General features: G+C 63.7%; 1 protein-coding gene across 1 annotated transcript; it reads left to right on the forward strand.

Moving 5' to 3' along the window:
• Positions 1 to 300: 300 nt before the first annotated feature.
• TMEM59L (transmembrane protein 59 like) lies at positions 301 to 5654 on the forward strand. Its single transcript, XM_074163885.1, has 8 exons — positions 301 to 459; positions 1867 to 1972; positions 2237 to 2331; positions 4130 to 4276; positions 4375 to 4483; positions 4823 to 4934; positions 5075 to 5216; positions 5493 to 5654. The coding sequence occupies exons 1-8, from the start codon at positions 301 to 303 to the stop codon at positions 5652 to 5654; spliced, it is 1032 nt and encodes a 343-aa protein (XP_074019986.1).
• Positions 5655 to 14290: the final 8636 nt, after the last annotated feature.

A 14290-nucleotide genomic window follows, 5' to 3' on the forward strand; every position in this document is an offset into this window, starting at 1 on the left:
GTCCGCCGCCCCCCCTCCTCCCGCATCCCGTGATACCCCCGCACCCCCCGGTTCCCGTACACCCCCCGTCCTCCCGCCCCCCTCTCCCCCCGCTCCCACCATCCCCGCTCCGCGCTGCCCGCCGCTGCCGCCGGCGGGGGCTGCCGCTGCCGGTGCCGGCGGAGCTGCGGCAGGCTGCGGCGGCTCCCCCCGCCCCCGGCTCCCCCCGCCCGGCGCACGGCGCGTCACGGCGGGGCCGGCGGCGGCGGCGGCGGCGGTGGGTGCGCTCCGCTCCGCGCCGCTCCGCGCCCCGCGCCCGCCATGGCGGCCCGCCGCCACCGGGCCCTGCTCGCCCTCGGCCTGGCCCTGGTCGCCGCCGTCGCCGCCGCCGCCGCCACCGACCCCTTCTCGCCCCAGCTGGGAGACACCGCCGGTTGCCGCGGGCAGTGCGGCCGCAGCCTGCCGCGCCGAGCCGCCGCCGTGAGTCCGGCCGGGCACCGGGGGGGCACTGGGGGGCACCGGGGGTCCCGGGGGCATGGGGAGCATCAGTAGCATCGGGAGTACCGGGAGCATCGGGGGGGACCGGGAGCACCGGGGGGAATTGGGAGCATCGGGGGCACCGGGCGCATCGGTGGTACCAGGAGCATCGGGAGTACCGGGAGCACCGGGAGCATCAGGGGGGACCGGGAGCAGCGGGGGCACCAGCCCACCCTGCACAGGCGTTGCCGCTGCACAGCCCCACACCAGCCCACCCCCATAGGGAGCACCGGGGGGGGCACCAGAAGCACCGGGGGGGGGCACTGGGGGAGCCCCGGTGGTCTCCTCCGACGTGGCTTTGGGGTGCCCCCGGTGAGGGCATCCCCCCGGTTTGGGGTGCCCATAGAATTTTCACCCATCCCAGCTTTGGGGTGCCCCCCGGGTCCCACCCACGCTGGGTTTGGGGTGCCCTCAGCGGCGGCAGCCACCCTGGATTGGGGGTGCAACCGGTGAGTTCCAGCCCCCCAGCTGCCCTCTGACACCCCATCACCAGCAGCGTGGCAGAGCCATCCCTGGTGGCACAGGACCAGTGGGGCTGGGGACAGCCGGGACGAGCGGGTGACACCGTGGTGTCGGGGTGGGCCAGCACCGGGCCACGGCAGCATGGATTGAGATGGAGCCGAGCGCTGGCTGCTGGACCCGGAGCATCACGGAAAGCCCCGGATCAGAGCTGCCATAGCCGTGCCGTGGGCCGTGTGGTGGCACCCGAGACCGTCCCCAAGCCCCCGCGGTGGCAGGGCCGTATCTAGGCCAGTGCCTTGGCAGGAGCCCGTGCGGCCCCCGCTGCCGGGGCTGGGGATGGAGCTGTTTTCCCATCTGGGCTCAAGCTGCCTCCCTGCCAGCACCCAGCCCTGCCCATGCTCCCCTGTGGGCACACAGACCCCCATGGGTGGGGGCACCCACTTCCCCCAAGCCTGTGTGTGCAGGTATACACAGTGACCCCCGCATGCACCACCCCCCGGTGTGCTCCTAGCCCCCCCAGTGCATGCACCCCCACCCCCCAACGCACACACAGCCCAGCAGCACCCACCTCCTGCCAGCCCATGCCAGGGCCTGCCCGATGCCAAGTGCCCCAACAGAGATGGGGGGACCTGCCACGTCCTCGATGGGGACGAGGCCACGTGTGAACCCTGCCACTGGGTGCAAACGGGGGGGCAAAGGCAGCTCTGCCTCCCCCGGGGATGCCCTCGCCCCAGGTTCGAGGTGCCAGCCCCGGCTGTTGTGCTGTGGGAGGGTGACGCTGCCCGATGCCCCCCAGCTGGATCCGGGGGGGCCGCGGTGGGGGTCCGGCGCAGCCACCGGGCTGAGCTTGGTGCCAGCTCCACGCTCTCCTCCTCCTCCTCCCTGCAGGATGCTGTTCTCAACGCCTGTTACCGGGGCTGCCGGCTGTTCTCCATCTGTCACTTTGTGGATGCGAGCGCTGAGCTGAACACAACCAGAGCTGAGTGTGAAGCAGGTGAGGCGCCGTCGGCCGAGCGGCCCCTCCATCCCAAACACCATCCTGGGGGGTCCCCCACGTACCAGCAGCACCATCACGACCATCCTGCCTCCGCTCAGCCCCGCGCTCTGCCCCAGGGCTGCAGACCCTGCTGCAATCCCAGTGGGGTGCAGATTTATGCCCGCAGGGTGTAAATCAGGAGGGGTAGGGGGTTCCTGTGGGTGTGGGGCTCATCAGGGGGATTGGGCACCCCCTAATCCTGACCCCCCTCTTTCCTTGCAGCATGCACTGAAGCCTACAGCAATGCAGAGGAGCAGTTTGGCTGTGTGACGGGGTGCCGCAAGCAGTTGCCCGAGGTGGAGAGCAGGAAGGAGAAGGTGAGGGGCTGGGGAGATGGGGACCCCCCATCCATCCATCCCTCCATCCGTTATCCATCGTTCATCCATCCATCCATACATCATCCATCCATCCTCCATCCATCCCTTCATCCATCCATCCATCCATCCATCCATCTTCCATCCATCTATCCATCCCTCACCCATCCATCCTCCATCCATCCATCCCTCCCTCCATCCATCTGTCCATCATCCATCCACCCATCCATCCCTCATCCATCTATCCATCCTTCATCCATCCATCCATCATCCATCCATCTATCTATCCATCCCTCATCCATCCAGCCTCCATCCATCCCTCCATCCATCCATTCTCCATCCATCCCTTCATCCATTCATCTCTCCATCATCCATCCATCCCTCCATCCTTCCGTCCATTCATCCATCCCTCATCCATCTATCCATCCTTCATCCATCCACCCATCAGCCATCTATCTATTCATCCCTCATCCATCCATCCTCCATCCATCCCTCCATCCATCCATCCATCCATCCATCCATCCATCATCCTTCCATCCCTCCTTCCCTTCCTTTCTCCCTCCCTCCCCAGCACAGACATCCAGCCCCATCCCTCCCCTTGCTCCCCTCCTGGGCACCCCCACCTCACGGCTTGGTGAGCCCCAGCCCCGACCCCCAGCTCCCCCCGGTGCTTCCCCAATCCCCGGTGCGGATTGGGCCCAAGCGTGTTCCCCACACGGCAAAACCCACGCTGCAGGCTGTGTCTTGCTTTATTTTACCTCCCCTGTTACCCGTGCCCCTGCGGATGAGCCCATCACCGGCCCGTCGCACTGCCTCCTTCAAAGCATCAAACGCCGATTAACGGGGCTCGCCCCCGGCTGCCCAGATTTGGGCCATTACACCAAATTCCCATGGTGAGAGATTCTCACCAGTGATTGTTACCGATTCCTCCAGTTTCGCTCTGTTATCCTTCCCAGCAATTAGCAACGCTCTTTCCTCCTACGTTTGGTTAATTTAGCTCTTGCCCAATTAATTAAATTAGACTTTGGCCTAAGGTAGAGGCTTTTGGCTTCGTACGCCTGCAGAGGAAGATGAATTTGTGCTGTAGAAAGCCGCAGCTCCTTTGAGAAACCCCTTTGCAGCCTGTTTTTAAGACCTTCCTGGTGTCTGATCCCATTTCCCAGCCTCTCTCCGAGGTCGGGGATGAGCATCGGGGGGCGACCGGCCGCTGGGGAGGGCTGTCACCCCCTTCACCCACCCAAAAGCATTTTTCCTTCGGGTTCCCAGACAAGCAGGCAAAGCAGATTTAGCATAATAATTAGATACAGAATCTGACCTATTTATTTCCTGTTTGCTGGTTTGACCGTGCAAGGGGCTGTCGGAAAATGTTCGAAGCCAGTGGCAGGGAGCAGCCAAGCGGATTCCAGCAGGGATGCTTTAAAAATAACAAACCGCCGCGACGGCCAAGAATCCAGGGCACGGAGAGGCTGCCAGGAGAGAAACGCCCTCGGCATCTCGGCCGCTCCGCTCCTATTGTTTAAAGCGCTGCTGCGAGCGAGCGGGGGGCTGCCGAGGGGCTGGGTGATGGCCCTGGGGCTGGGTGATGGCCCTGGGGTTCGGTGATGGCCCTGGGGACCACAGCTCAGGGACCCTCCCGGGGCTGGACCACAGGTCCTGCACATCCCCAGCCCTGGAAGAAGCAGGCAGAGCTCCGGATCTGAGCCTCCGGCTCAACCCCGGCCAGGTCCTCAGGGTAGCATGTTGTCCCCCAGGGTGGGTGACGAGGGGACGGTGGTGACACGATGTCCCTGCTCCTTTACAGAGCCTGGAGCTGAAGGTGCCGTCGTTCTCCATGTTGGATTTGGTCTCCACCTTCTGCAACGACATCGTCAGCTCTGCCCAGAGCTTCATCTCCTCCACCTGGACATTCTACCTGCAGGCGGACGATGGCAAAGTCGTGGTGTTTCAGGTGGGGGTGTCCCGTGTCCCCTCTCTCTGCTGGATGCCGAGAGGGGTGGGGACCCCCTTGTTCACCCCTTTCTCCCTCTTTCCCTGCCGACCCACCAGTCCCAGCCCGAGATGGAGTATCCGGTACCCGAAGTGCAGGAGACCCAGCCAGAGCGGCCGGTGCGGCTGGGACCGGGGTCCAGCCCCCGCGTCCCCCAGCCCCACACAGGTGCGGGGGGGGGTCTGGGCTGCCGGCGGGGGGGGTCCAGGAGCCTCCGAGCCCTCCTGGCTCTCATCCGATTTCTCCAGAGCTAAACAAATTACCCGCTTCTCGGGTCTGATTAAGCTTCCCACACCCCACACCCACACAGGGGGGGTGAGTCCAGACTCGGGACCCGCTCCAAGAAGCTGCTGGGATCCTCTGCCCCCCCCCCCAGCAGGGAGAGGGTCCCCGGGGGGCGAGGGGATCAACCCGGCACCCCATCACCTGCTGGCATCGGGACAGGGAGCGGGGCAGGCGTGCCCACAGTGGGTGCCCGGGCTCAGCATCGCCTCTCCCCCACTCCAGGCCCCCGGGTGAAGGGGGAGAAGCCCCCCATGAAGGAGCTGCGGGGTAAAGCCAAGGCGCAGCACCCGGACCCCCCGCAGCCAGAGCACGACTTCCTCGGCTGCATGTCCAAGTAGGTGCAGCGGGGGCTGCGTGGGGACCCCAGCCGGGGGAGGGGGGGGCTGGACCTGCCAGACACACCAGAGCAGATGTTTCCCCCCACCGACCAAATTCCCACCCCGTGCCCTGCCATAAACTCGTCCTTTTTCTTTGGCGGGGGGCGGTGGGGTGTTACAGGCGCTCGGGCCTTCCTCGCTGGATCCTGGCCGCCTGCCTCTTCCTCTCCATCATGGTGATGCTGTGGCTGAGCTGTGCCAGTTTGGTGACCGCCCCCGAGCAGCACGTCAAGACCCAGGTATGGGGCGAGCAATGCTCAGTGCAGCCCCGGGGGGGGGGGGTTTCCTATGGGGGTCCCCCATACCCTGGGTCTCCCCATCATGCCTGGGTGAGCCTTGCGGGGCTGAGACGTGGCCGCACGGTGTTTGTGGTCCCTGGCCACCATGCGGGGCTCGCCGGCGTGTCCATGCTGTGCGATACGTCCCCGGCCAGCCCCGCGGTGTTCCCAGTCTGGGGACAAGGGGGTCCTGTCCCCTTCTCCGGGGCTGCACGGTCCCCTCTGCCTCTCTCCCAGCCTCTGAGCATCAACGGGGACAAGGAGTACCTGGAGGACCTGGATGGCCCCGGCGCCTTCCCCCTGCCGCCCGTCATCGCCGTCACCCTGTGTCCCACGCACGGCGGCGAGGACGCGGGGCCGCTGCCCCTCAAAGTCGACCTGGACAAGACCATCCTGTAGCGCTCCCACCCCTTCCTGTCACCTCCACCCCACCTCCCTGTCACCGTCCCCACAGCATCGTCCCTGCTCCCCCTCCGCTGTCCCCTCCGGCTGCCCCATGTCCCTGGCTCCTGGAGGGGCATCTCCGCTCCGGCACGGGGGGGGGACTGGGGGTACGGTCTCGGTCCCCCTCTCCTCCCCAGGGATGGCCGCTGCGGAGGAGGCTCCCGGGAGCCAGGCAGCGGCTTTGCCTCCTCCGTAGACGTGCTGGGATCCTGGTTTCCAGCGCTCGAGAGCCAAGAGAGGAGCTGCCAGAGCGGGGAGGCCGGGGGGAACCCGTCCTCGTAGCGGGGCGGTCCGTCTCCTCCCGACCGGAGCCCCCGGGGCCCCGCAGCCCTCTGGGCATGGGTCCAGCGCTGGGCAGGAGGGAGCCGGCTGCGGTGGGGGATGGAGAGCGTCTGCAACGTTCTGGGCTTTGGCTCGGCACATCCTCGGCCTCCCACCTTGGGCTGAGCCTCCAAGGCGCCGTCTCCGGCCCTGGGAACTCCCTTCCGCCGGCCGGAGCCGATTGCCTTGGGGAGCCGAAACGTGGCGAATGGATTTGGCGTTGGCAGCCGGAGAGAGGGAGCGGATCTCGCCGCCTCCGTGCCCACGCGAGGACCCGGCCGGCCCCTTCCCGGAGCTGCGGAGGGGCCCCGGTATGGATCCTTCCCCTCCCTGCTCCCTGATGCCTTTGGGGCGGCTGGCCCTGATGCCAACGGGTTGGGAGTGGGACCAAGCAGGGGATGAGGCAACGATTCCTTATATCCGAGCTTGGGCAGGAGGTGGGAGCTGCTGGGATGCCTCCGTGCTGGGCTCAGCATCCCTGCCCGATGCCAGGAGTGGCTCAGCCTGTGGGGCTGTAGCTGATGGCAGGACCTAGCAGCAGCCAGCCTCCAGGTCCCTGGGCTCGCAGCGCTGCCCTGGAAGTGGGGGGCCAGCCCTGGGGACCCCCTTGGCTCACCCCTTGGCGTGGAGGGGTCCCCTCCCTCCCCCTGCTCCGCGGGGCTCTGCTCTCGTGCAAGCCAGGGCATCTCCCCTTCTCCCCTCCGTTCTCCATCACTTGACTTCGTGTGTCGTTTTGTGGTTCGATTTTCACCAGCATGTGGTCCCTCGGTCCCCGGCACCCCATGGGGACACTCCTGCGCTCGGGAGGGACGGCTCGGCGGTGGCGGTCCCTTCCATCCCCACGTCCACCTAACACATCTGTACAGATTAACTTATTGCCCGCGAGTCCCCACCCCTGGGATTTTAGGCTCTCTCCGTGTGCCGGCCGCCCCCTGGCACTGAGGGGTCTCGGGGGGGCCATGGCGTGGTGGGGTGGGGGGGCTCCCGTCCCCAAGCCCGCCGGTTTTGTGCTGCTCCGTATCACTTTCACCTGTGCAACATATCTGGGTTGGGGGAACTGGGTTGGGGGGGGTACGGGGAGGGGGGTGTCTCGTGTCTGTTTTGGGGTACATCTTTTCATTGTCGCTCTTTGGCCGCTCGGCTCAGTGTAAAGCTCGGTGGAGTCTGTGGTGTTGTCCTGGCCCCCTGGCTGTCCCCGTCCCTGGGGTGCCACCGCACGGGGCCATGAGCTCGTGGGAGAGGGTGGCCGCGGAGCACCCCCCCCCCCCCCCCGGCTTCACTTCCAAAGGGCAAACCCAGCCCCAAGCTGGGCGGGCGGCGCGGGCAGAGGGGAAATAAAAGGTTTGTACCAGAGCCGGGTGAGTCGGTGGCTTCACGGGATGCCCGTCACCAGCTGGGGAGCAGGTTTGAGCCCCCACATGAGGCCGGCAGGAGGACACAGGTCTGTTCCCAGCTCGCCATCCCGTCTTTGGAAGCTGAGCCGGGATGAAACCTCCAGCAAATGGGTGAGAAACCCCCTGTTTGGGCTGTTCCGCACAGAGCCGGAGCGATGCTCCTCTCCGCTGCAGGCTACAGGGCTGGCGCATTCGCTGGATCAAGATGCATCAAGCATAAAAGAAGATGCTGCGTTCCCTGGGGAGCTGGTACCAACACCCCTGGGGCGGGTGGGTGCTGGTGTGGGGTGGGCAGGGGGGCCGGGCACCCCAAAACATCCACCCATCAGCAGTGAGGAGGAGGAGGCTGAGACACGCCAGTGGGGGGGTGCTGCATGCGTGGATAGAAAGAAGGGCTGGGGAATGCGGGTTTTTCCCACTGAAAATCATCCACTGACACCCCGGGACCCATTTTGAGGAAGAAAAGGGTAAATCGGGCCCTGCACACATGCGACACATCAGCGTAAGGCACCGCGGCCGCCTGGGCTCGAGGGCTGGGACGTGCTCGCACGTGCGCGCGCCCACCTTTCCCCCGCGGCGTGTGTTTTTCCTGGCCCGGCGCCCGTGTCCACGCCACAGCCGAGCTCTCCCCATGCCAAGCACGACACAAAAGCTCACGCAAAGGGCCTGGAGGCTCGTTTTTAGCACTTCAGTAGCTCAGCGGGGTCCCGTCCTCGGAGCCAGCAGCGGCGCGGGGCCCCCGAGGAGCTGGGAATGGCGCTGGCCTCGGCTGCTTGTTTTCTCCGGGATGCGGAGCCGGGGATGAGGAGGTGCTGCCCGATCCCGGGGAGGGCTGCGGGTGGACGTTGGGGTGTTCGACACGACCCGCAGCCAAAGAAGGATCTCCAAAGGGGGTGCAGAACCTGCTGCTGGAGTGTGGCCCCCTGCCTGTCCCTAAATCGGGGGTGCGGTGTCACCCCCACGCAGCACGGCAGTGCCGGGTGATGGAGGGGGATGCTGCGCTCTGCTCGTTAAACGGAGGGGCTTGGCTCGTTAAACGGAGGGGCCCAGCTCGTTAAACGGAGGGGAGAGGGATGGTGTTTTCAGCTCCAGGCTGTGCAGCAGGCAGGGAGCCGAGCGGAGGATGCTCCGGGCAGCCCGGGGCCAGCGTGGGAGGCAGAGTGTGTGCCACAGCCACATTGCCAGGGCCACGGGATTTAGGGGCTTGCTTGGTGTCCTCAGCAGCACACTGGGTGCCTCGGGGTCCCAGGGTGGGCAGAGGGGTGTCGGGGGGCTGGCAGGGCAAGAGGGAAGGGCTGAGGGATGGGAGCCCAGCGCTGAGCAGCCTTTGGAATAGGCACAAAGCTGGTGACCCAGAGGCAAGAGCCCCCCGGCCAGGGCTGAGCCACCGAGTGCCCCCCAGGATGGTGTCTCAGGGGGTGTCTTTCTCCAGCATTCTCCATACAGAGCTCAGAGTTTTGGCTCTGAATTGGGGTGCTGGCACCTCCTGGACACCCTGCGGTGATGGAGCGACGGTTGGGAGCAAACAGGGAAAAGCTGGGATGGTGCTGCCGGGGGGTGAGGCCCCCAGCATGGGGGTCTCTGCGTCCCCCTGCCACGGGCTGGTGCAGAGGGAGGTGGCAGGGCATGAGATGGGTGCAGACAGCTGGCAAACCCTGCCCACCGCGGGCAGCGGCTCCGAGCGGGTCCCCTCCTGGGATGGGAGCCGGGCTACAAACCGTGGACAAGCTCCTCGCCTTTAAACTGGAGTCAGATTCCTTCTTGCTGGCTCGGGGTGCAGGAAACCCTGCCCAGGAGCAGGTGAGGAGGGACCCCACTCTAACAAGAAGGAGACGCATGAAATTAGCTGGTTCCACTCCCCCCAGCAGGCAGCCGGGGTGTATTCCACCCGACGCCTTGTCCTTCTCGCTCCCTCTTTTATTTTTTCACAGGGGAGGGCAGGGGGAGAAGGAAAATTCCTGGTGTGTGGCCCCATCGGCAAAGAGAAGAGCAAGGGGCAAGTCAGCCCGTGGTGGAATTGCACCCTCCATCCCATGGCCGGTGGCAAGGACGTGGGGGACCACGAGTCCATGGCGGGTTGTGTCCTCGTGGCGAGCATCAGCGCGCCCGCGCTGGCCTCCCATGCGTCCAGCCACGGGTCAGCGAGAAATCGCAGGCCGGTAGGTGGGGACTGTTAGCCACGCTGCGGCCAGAAGCGGCCTCAAAAAGCCAGGGGGAGGCCAGCGAGCTGCCCCCCACGCCTCCGCCACGGACCCCCGCCCGGCATCTCCCGGCTTGTGCGATGCCGTCGCTCGGCCTCCGAGGGTTGCGGGGGTCTCGCCGGCTCCGGTTGGGGTTGGCGGCCCCCCTGGCCGCTCTCTCTGTGGCTGCTGTTCTCACCTCTGGAAAATGCCCCCTCTTTTCTTGCCCCCCCAGCAAATCTCAGCTGCCAGGAGCTGGCCCGGCTCCACGGCCGCTCGCACACTCCAGCTGAGGAGCCGGGCCACGCGGCGAATGCATTTGTGCACGGATTTCCCTCCCCTCTTACTGTCTGCTCCCAACGGTGTCGTTCTCCCATGCCGAGGATGACTTCGGGAGCCTTGGCAGGTCCTTGTCCCACTGTCGGGTGCCTGGAGCCCCGTGCCATGTCCCGCCGGGATGTGTCCGCTTGGGAAGAGCATTGGGGTCCATGGTCGGGGGATGTCACAAAGGGTGGGAAGGCCAGGACTGGGACAGCGGGGTGGGGAAGGGCTCCGAGAAGCCCCTGCCTTGCACACGTGTGTGCCAAGCCCCATTTTTGTGACGTGGGACTGGATGTCCGGGAGTGGAGACGGTGTTGGTCCATCTGGGTCTGTACCCGTCGCTCCCCTTCGCTCCTTCCCGCTCCCATCCCGGGGAGACGCTGCTGGACACAAAGCAGCCGGGGGTGGGGGGGGAGGTTTCTTCCTCTTGTCTCGTGTTGGAGGAATGAGGGTCTTTCATGAGAAAGCACAACCAGAAGGAAACAGCGGTTTTGGGCCCTGCCAGAGCGGGGCTTTTGAAGAAGATGGAAAGAGAGCCTGGGCTCCTATCTCAGCTGGGGAAAGGATATTTTCTAACAGCTCCAGCTGCCTCTCGCTGCCCCTGGCCCGGCTCCTGCTAGCACATGGCTGCAATCCGGTGCTGTCCCGACCAGCACGCAGAGCCGTAAATTCAGCTTTAACCCCAGCGGAGGTAGGTCTCCACATCCAGAGACAGAGAGAGGATGAGGATGTGGGATGGGCAGCTGGACGGGGGTTCAAAGTGAGCTCCAGCAGCACCTCTGGCCCCATCCCATCCCATCCCATCCCATCCCATCCCATCCCATCCCATCCCATCCTGGCATGCGGGAGCTGAGCCCTTGTCCACACAAATGCTCCTTCGGACCACACCAGGAACCGTCCTGGAGCTGGCAGCAAAGCTCATGTGGCCTTCAAAGATGGAAACCTCATGGTGCTGCCGAAATCAGGCCTCCGGGCCGGCGGGGGAGCATCATGCCATGGACATCCACCCAGGAAACCACATCCATGGCTTTCCTCTCCCCGTCCTCCTTCCTATGACCTACCCCAAAGAAGCGGATCCACGGGTGATTCAACAACAACAAAACCGAACGAAAAACAATCTCCTCGTGCTAATGGGATTGGTTCTGTCCCTACCACGCACATTCCAGCCCGGCTCGAGGGACCGCTCGGGGCTGGGGGGGGGAAGGGAGGGAGGGGGGATATGGGGGGGTGGAAAGGGAGGCTAACGAAGCCAAATTATTCTGCGTCTTCAAATGTCAGAGTTCAGCGCGGTGCCGCTGGCCGCCGGGCCTGGCGCAGCTGCTGTGCCGCGGCGATGCCGGGTGGAGGCAAAGCACCCTCCGGGCAGCCGGCACGCAGCGCCTGCGCGCATCCAGCCCGCCGCCAAGTGACATGCATTTTCCATTCCCTGGGCTTCATTACTTCTTGGAACGCAGACCTCGCTCGCCGGGGCCATGAGGGGCTTTCGCTTCCCTCCGTGTTTATTTTCGCTGCCGTGTGTTCTTTTGCCAGGTGAGGAGAGCAGCCAGAGCTGGTCGGGGAAAGCGGGGATGTATGGTTGTGGTTTGGCCGGGCGGGTGGGAATCGGGCTCCCTTAAGTGCCGGGGCGGCGCAGCACCTGCTCCCCTTCAGGCGCCGAAGCCCGTCCCCCTGATTTCATGGGGACGACACGTGTGTTTAACGCCGCAGCACGTGCGGAGGGGATCTGCTGGATCCCGGCCTCGCACCGGTGACGAGCGGCGCTGGGGACAGCCAACGCCTCCCGCCGGCTCCCGCGGGTGCCGGCTGCGTCAGCTCATCCCGCCACGCGTGGGATGAGGGGAAGGAATCCAAGATCCGTCAGAGAAGGTGTCCAGCCTTCAGCCCGCGTGGCTCCGTTCCCTGCTCTCCCGCCTGCGCCTGCTCCTCCCGCTCGCTCTTTGGCGCAGGACGTGACAATATCTGCCCCTGCGTTGTCTGTGTCAGATGGGATGGCACCGCTGCGCCATGGGGTGGGTAACTCTGCCCAGGGGTGGGAGCCCAGCTGAAGAGCCAGGTCCTAGAACGGTTCATGGAACGGTTCAGGTTGGAAGGAACCTCAAAGACCACCCCATCCCACCCCCTGCCCTGGGCAGGGACACCTCCCACCACACCAGGTTGCTCCAAGCCCCCTCCAACCTGGCCTTGAACCCCTCCAGGGATGGGGCAGCCACAGCTTCTCTGGGCAACCTGGGCCAGGCTCTCACCACCCTCACAGCAAAGAATTCCTTCCCCAGATCTCATCTCCATCTCCCCTCTTTCAGTGTCAAACCCTTCCCCCTCGTCCCATCGCTCCCCTCCCTGATCCAGAGTCCCTCCCCAGCTTTCCTGGAGCCCCTTTAGGGATGGGAAGGGGCTCTAAGGTCTCCCCGGAGCCTTCTCCTCTCCAGGCTGAACCCCCCAACTCTCTCAGCCTGTCCCCACAGGACGGAGGTGACACTGCTTGGCTGGTGTATTGTGCCAGAGCCTCGGCAGCAGCTGCCATCTCGGTTTGGCTCTGCAGCAGGAGATCAGGGACTTGCAGGGCTGGTCTGTGCCCCAGGGTGGGTGGGAGCCTCCAGACCTCACCCTGCCCCGGGGGGGCTTGGGTACCACCACATCACTGAGAGTCCCACGTCCCCTGGGGCTGGTGGCCAGTCTCAGCCATGGAGTTATCTGCAGTGGCAACTGGTAGGTGCTGCTCAAGGAGGGAAGGAGAGAACATCTCAGCCTTCCAAGAGAGACCAGTAACGTCTCAGGGAGCTATAACATCTCCAAGGCTGAACGTGACCGTGGGGGGATGCAGGCAGGGTATCCTGATGGAGCAAAATAAGAGGGAAGGAAAAGGACCAGCTCAGGGGATGCCGCGGCCCATCTTTACACGGAGAGCCCCGGCTCGGCCAGCACACGCAGACGCACCCTGGCCCACACGGGCTCACATGCTTGCCGGGATTACACGGGGATTAGCAGAGAGCAGCCCACCAGAAACCGAGAGGGAATAAACCCAGCCAGAAGCGCAGGCACCGAAAAAAGCCCACAGCACCCTCCAGCCCCGCACGAAGAGCAGGAGACGGAGCAGCGCCCGCCGCCGCCACCGCTGGAGCAAGAGGGAGGTCACTGGCAGACTCCTCTATAACAACAGCAAATAAAGGAACAGGGGAGGCTTTGTTGTTGTGCTGGGGAAAATCTTGCAAGAATTGGGGAGGGGGGAGGAAAAAAGAAAAAGCAGCTCCTTGCGGCCAGCTGTCCGCCTCCTCCGCCCGACGCAAACGGCGCGGACCGACAGCGCGGCGAGGAATTCCTGCATCCTGAGCGCTGGCAGGATGAAACGCAAAGGTCGGAGGAAAAGGCAGCGCTGCCAGCTCATGATTTTGTCATTAGTCTCACAGCGTTGGATGCCGATTTTTAAAGCCCCAGCTGCGGGAGCCGTGGGATACGCGAGAGCTTGGCTTGGGGCGAAAGGTACATCGCTAGACCGCATGTTTTGTAAAGGAAGGGGGGAAAAACAAAGTGAAAATACAACTCAAATACATCCCGATGGCTTAAAACGAAGATCAGAAGGAAGAAGAAGGTAAATAGTTTGGAGCTTATCCTTTTTTATTTAAGGCAGCAAGGTAGGGTTGTGATTTTACAGGCAGACGCCCGCTCTCCACGGTAGGGATACCAGCGCTGCCTTGATATACTGCCTGCGCAGGATAAATATATTAAAGTTGTGCGAGTTGCTCAGATGCTGCGCTAACGCTGGTCGTAAAAATCACCTTAGATATAAGGCAGGCTCCTTGGGGAAGGGGCTAAGTGCACTCAACAAATAATGAATAGAAATAAAAATAAATATCAAATGGCCCATAAAATCAAACAATAATAGTAACTAAAAAGTTCCTGGATTTGCTGCGAGAGATAAAATCCCATCAGCGGTATGAAATAACAAGAAATACCCCCTTTTGGTTCCTTCTCCACATGACACAAGTCAGCACGCCTGGTCACCAGAGTAGTTATGGAATACATCTTCCTTCCAGCCTCTTATAAATGCATTTTTCATGCTTTGAGAGACCTTCTGGGGTTCGATTTAACTGGGATCTGGGGAACATGTGAAAGGCATTTACAGCATGCGGCACAGCCCGGTTTTTCCTGCAGGGGAAGCAGAGGTGTAACGTTCGCAGCTCCCACCCGCCACCCCACCTGGGACGGAGAGGTCGGCAGCGAGCGGGCAGCCCGGCCGGAGCGGCCATCAGCAGGGCTGCTTTATCGCCGTGCAGTTATTGAACCAAAATAGATGGACTTAAAATAGCTGTACGGACCTAAAAATAATAAAGGGCAAGAGTTTACTTTAAAACTTTTAAAGAGCGGGGGGTGCGCCGGA

The sequence above is a fragment of the Numenius arquata genome, chromosome 25 (genome assembly GCF_964106895.1).
Source record: "Numenius arquata chromosome 25, bNumArq3.hap1.1, whole genome shotgun sequence".
Classification (NCBI taxonomy): Eukaryota; Metazoa; Chordata; class Aves; order Charadriiformes; family Scolopacidae; genus Numenius; species Numenius arquata.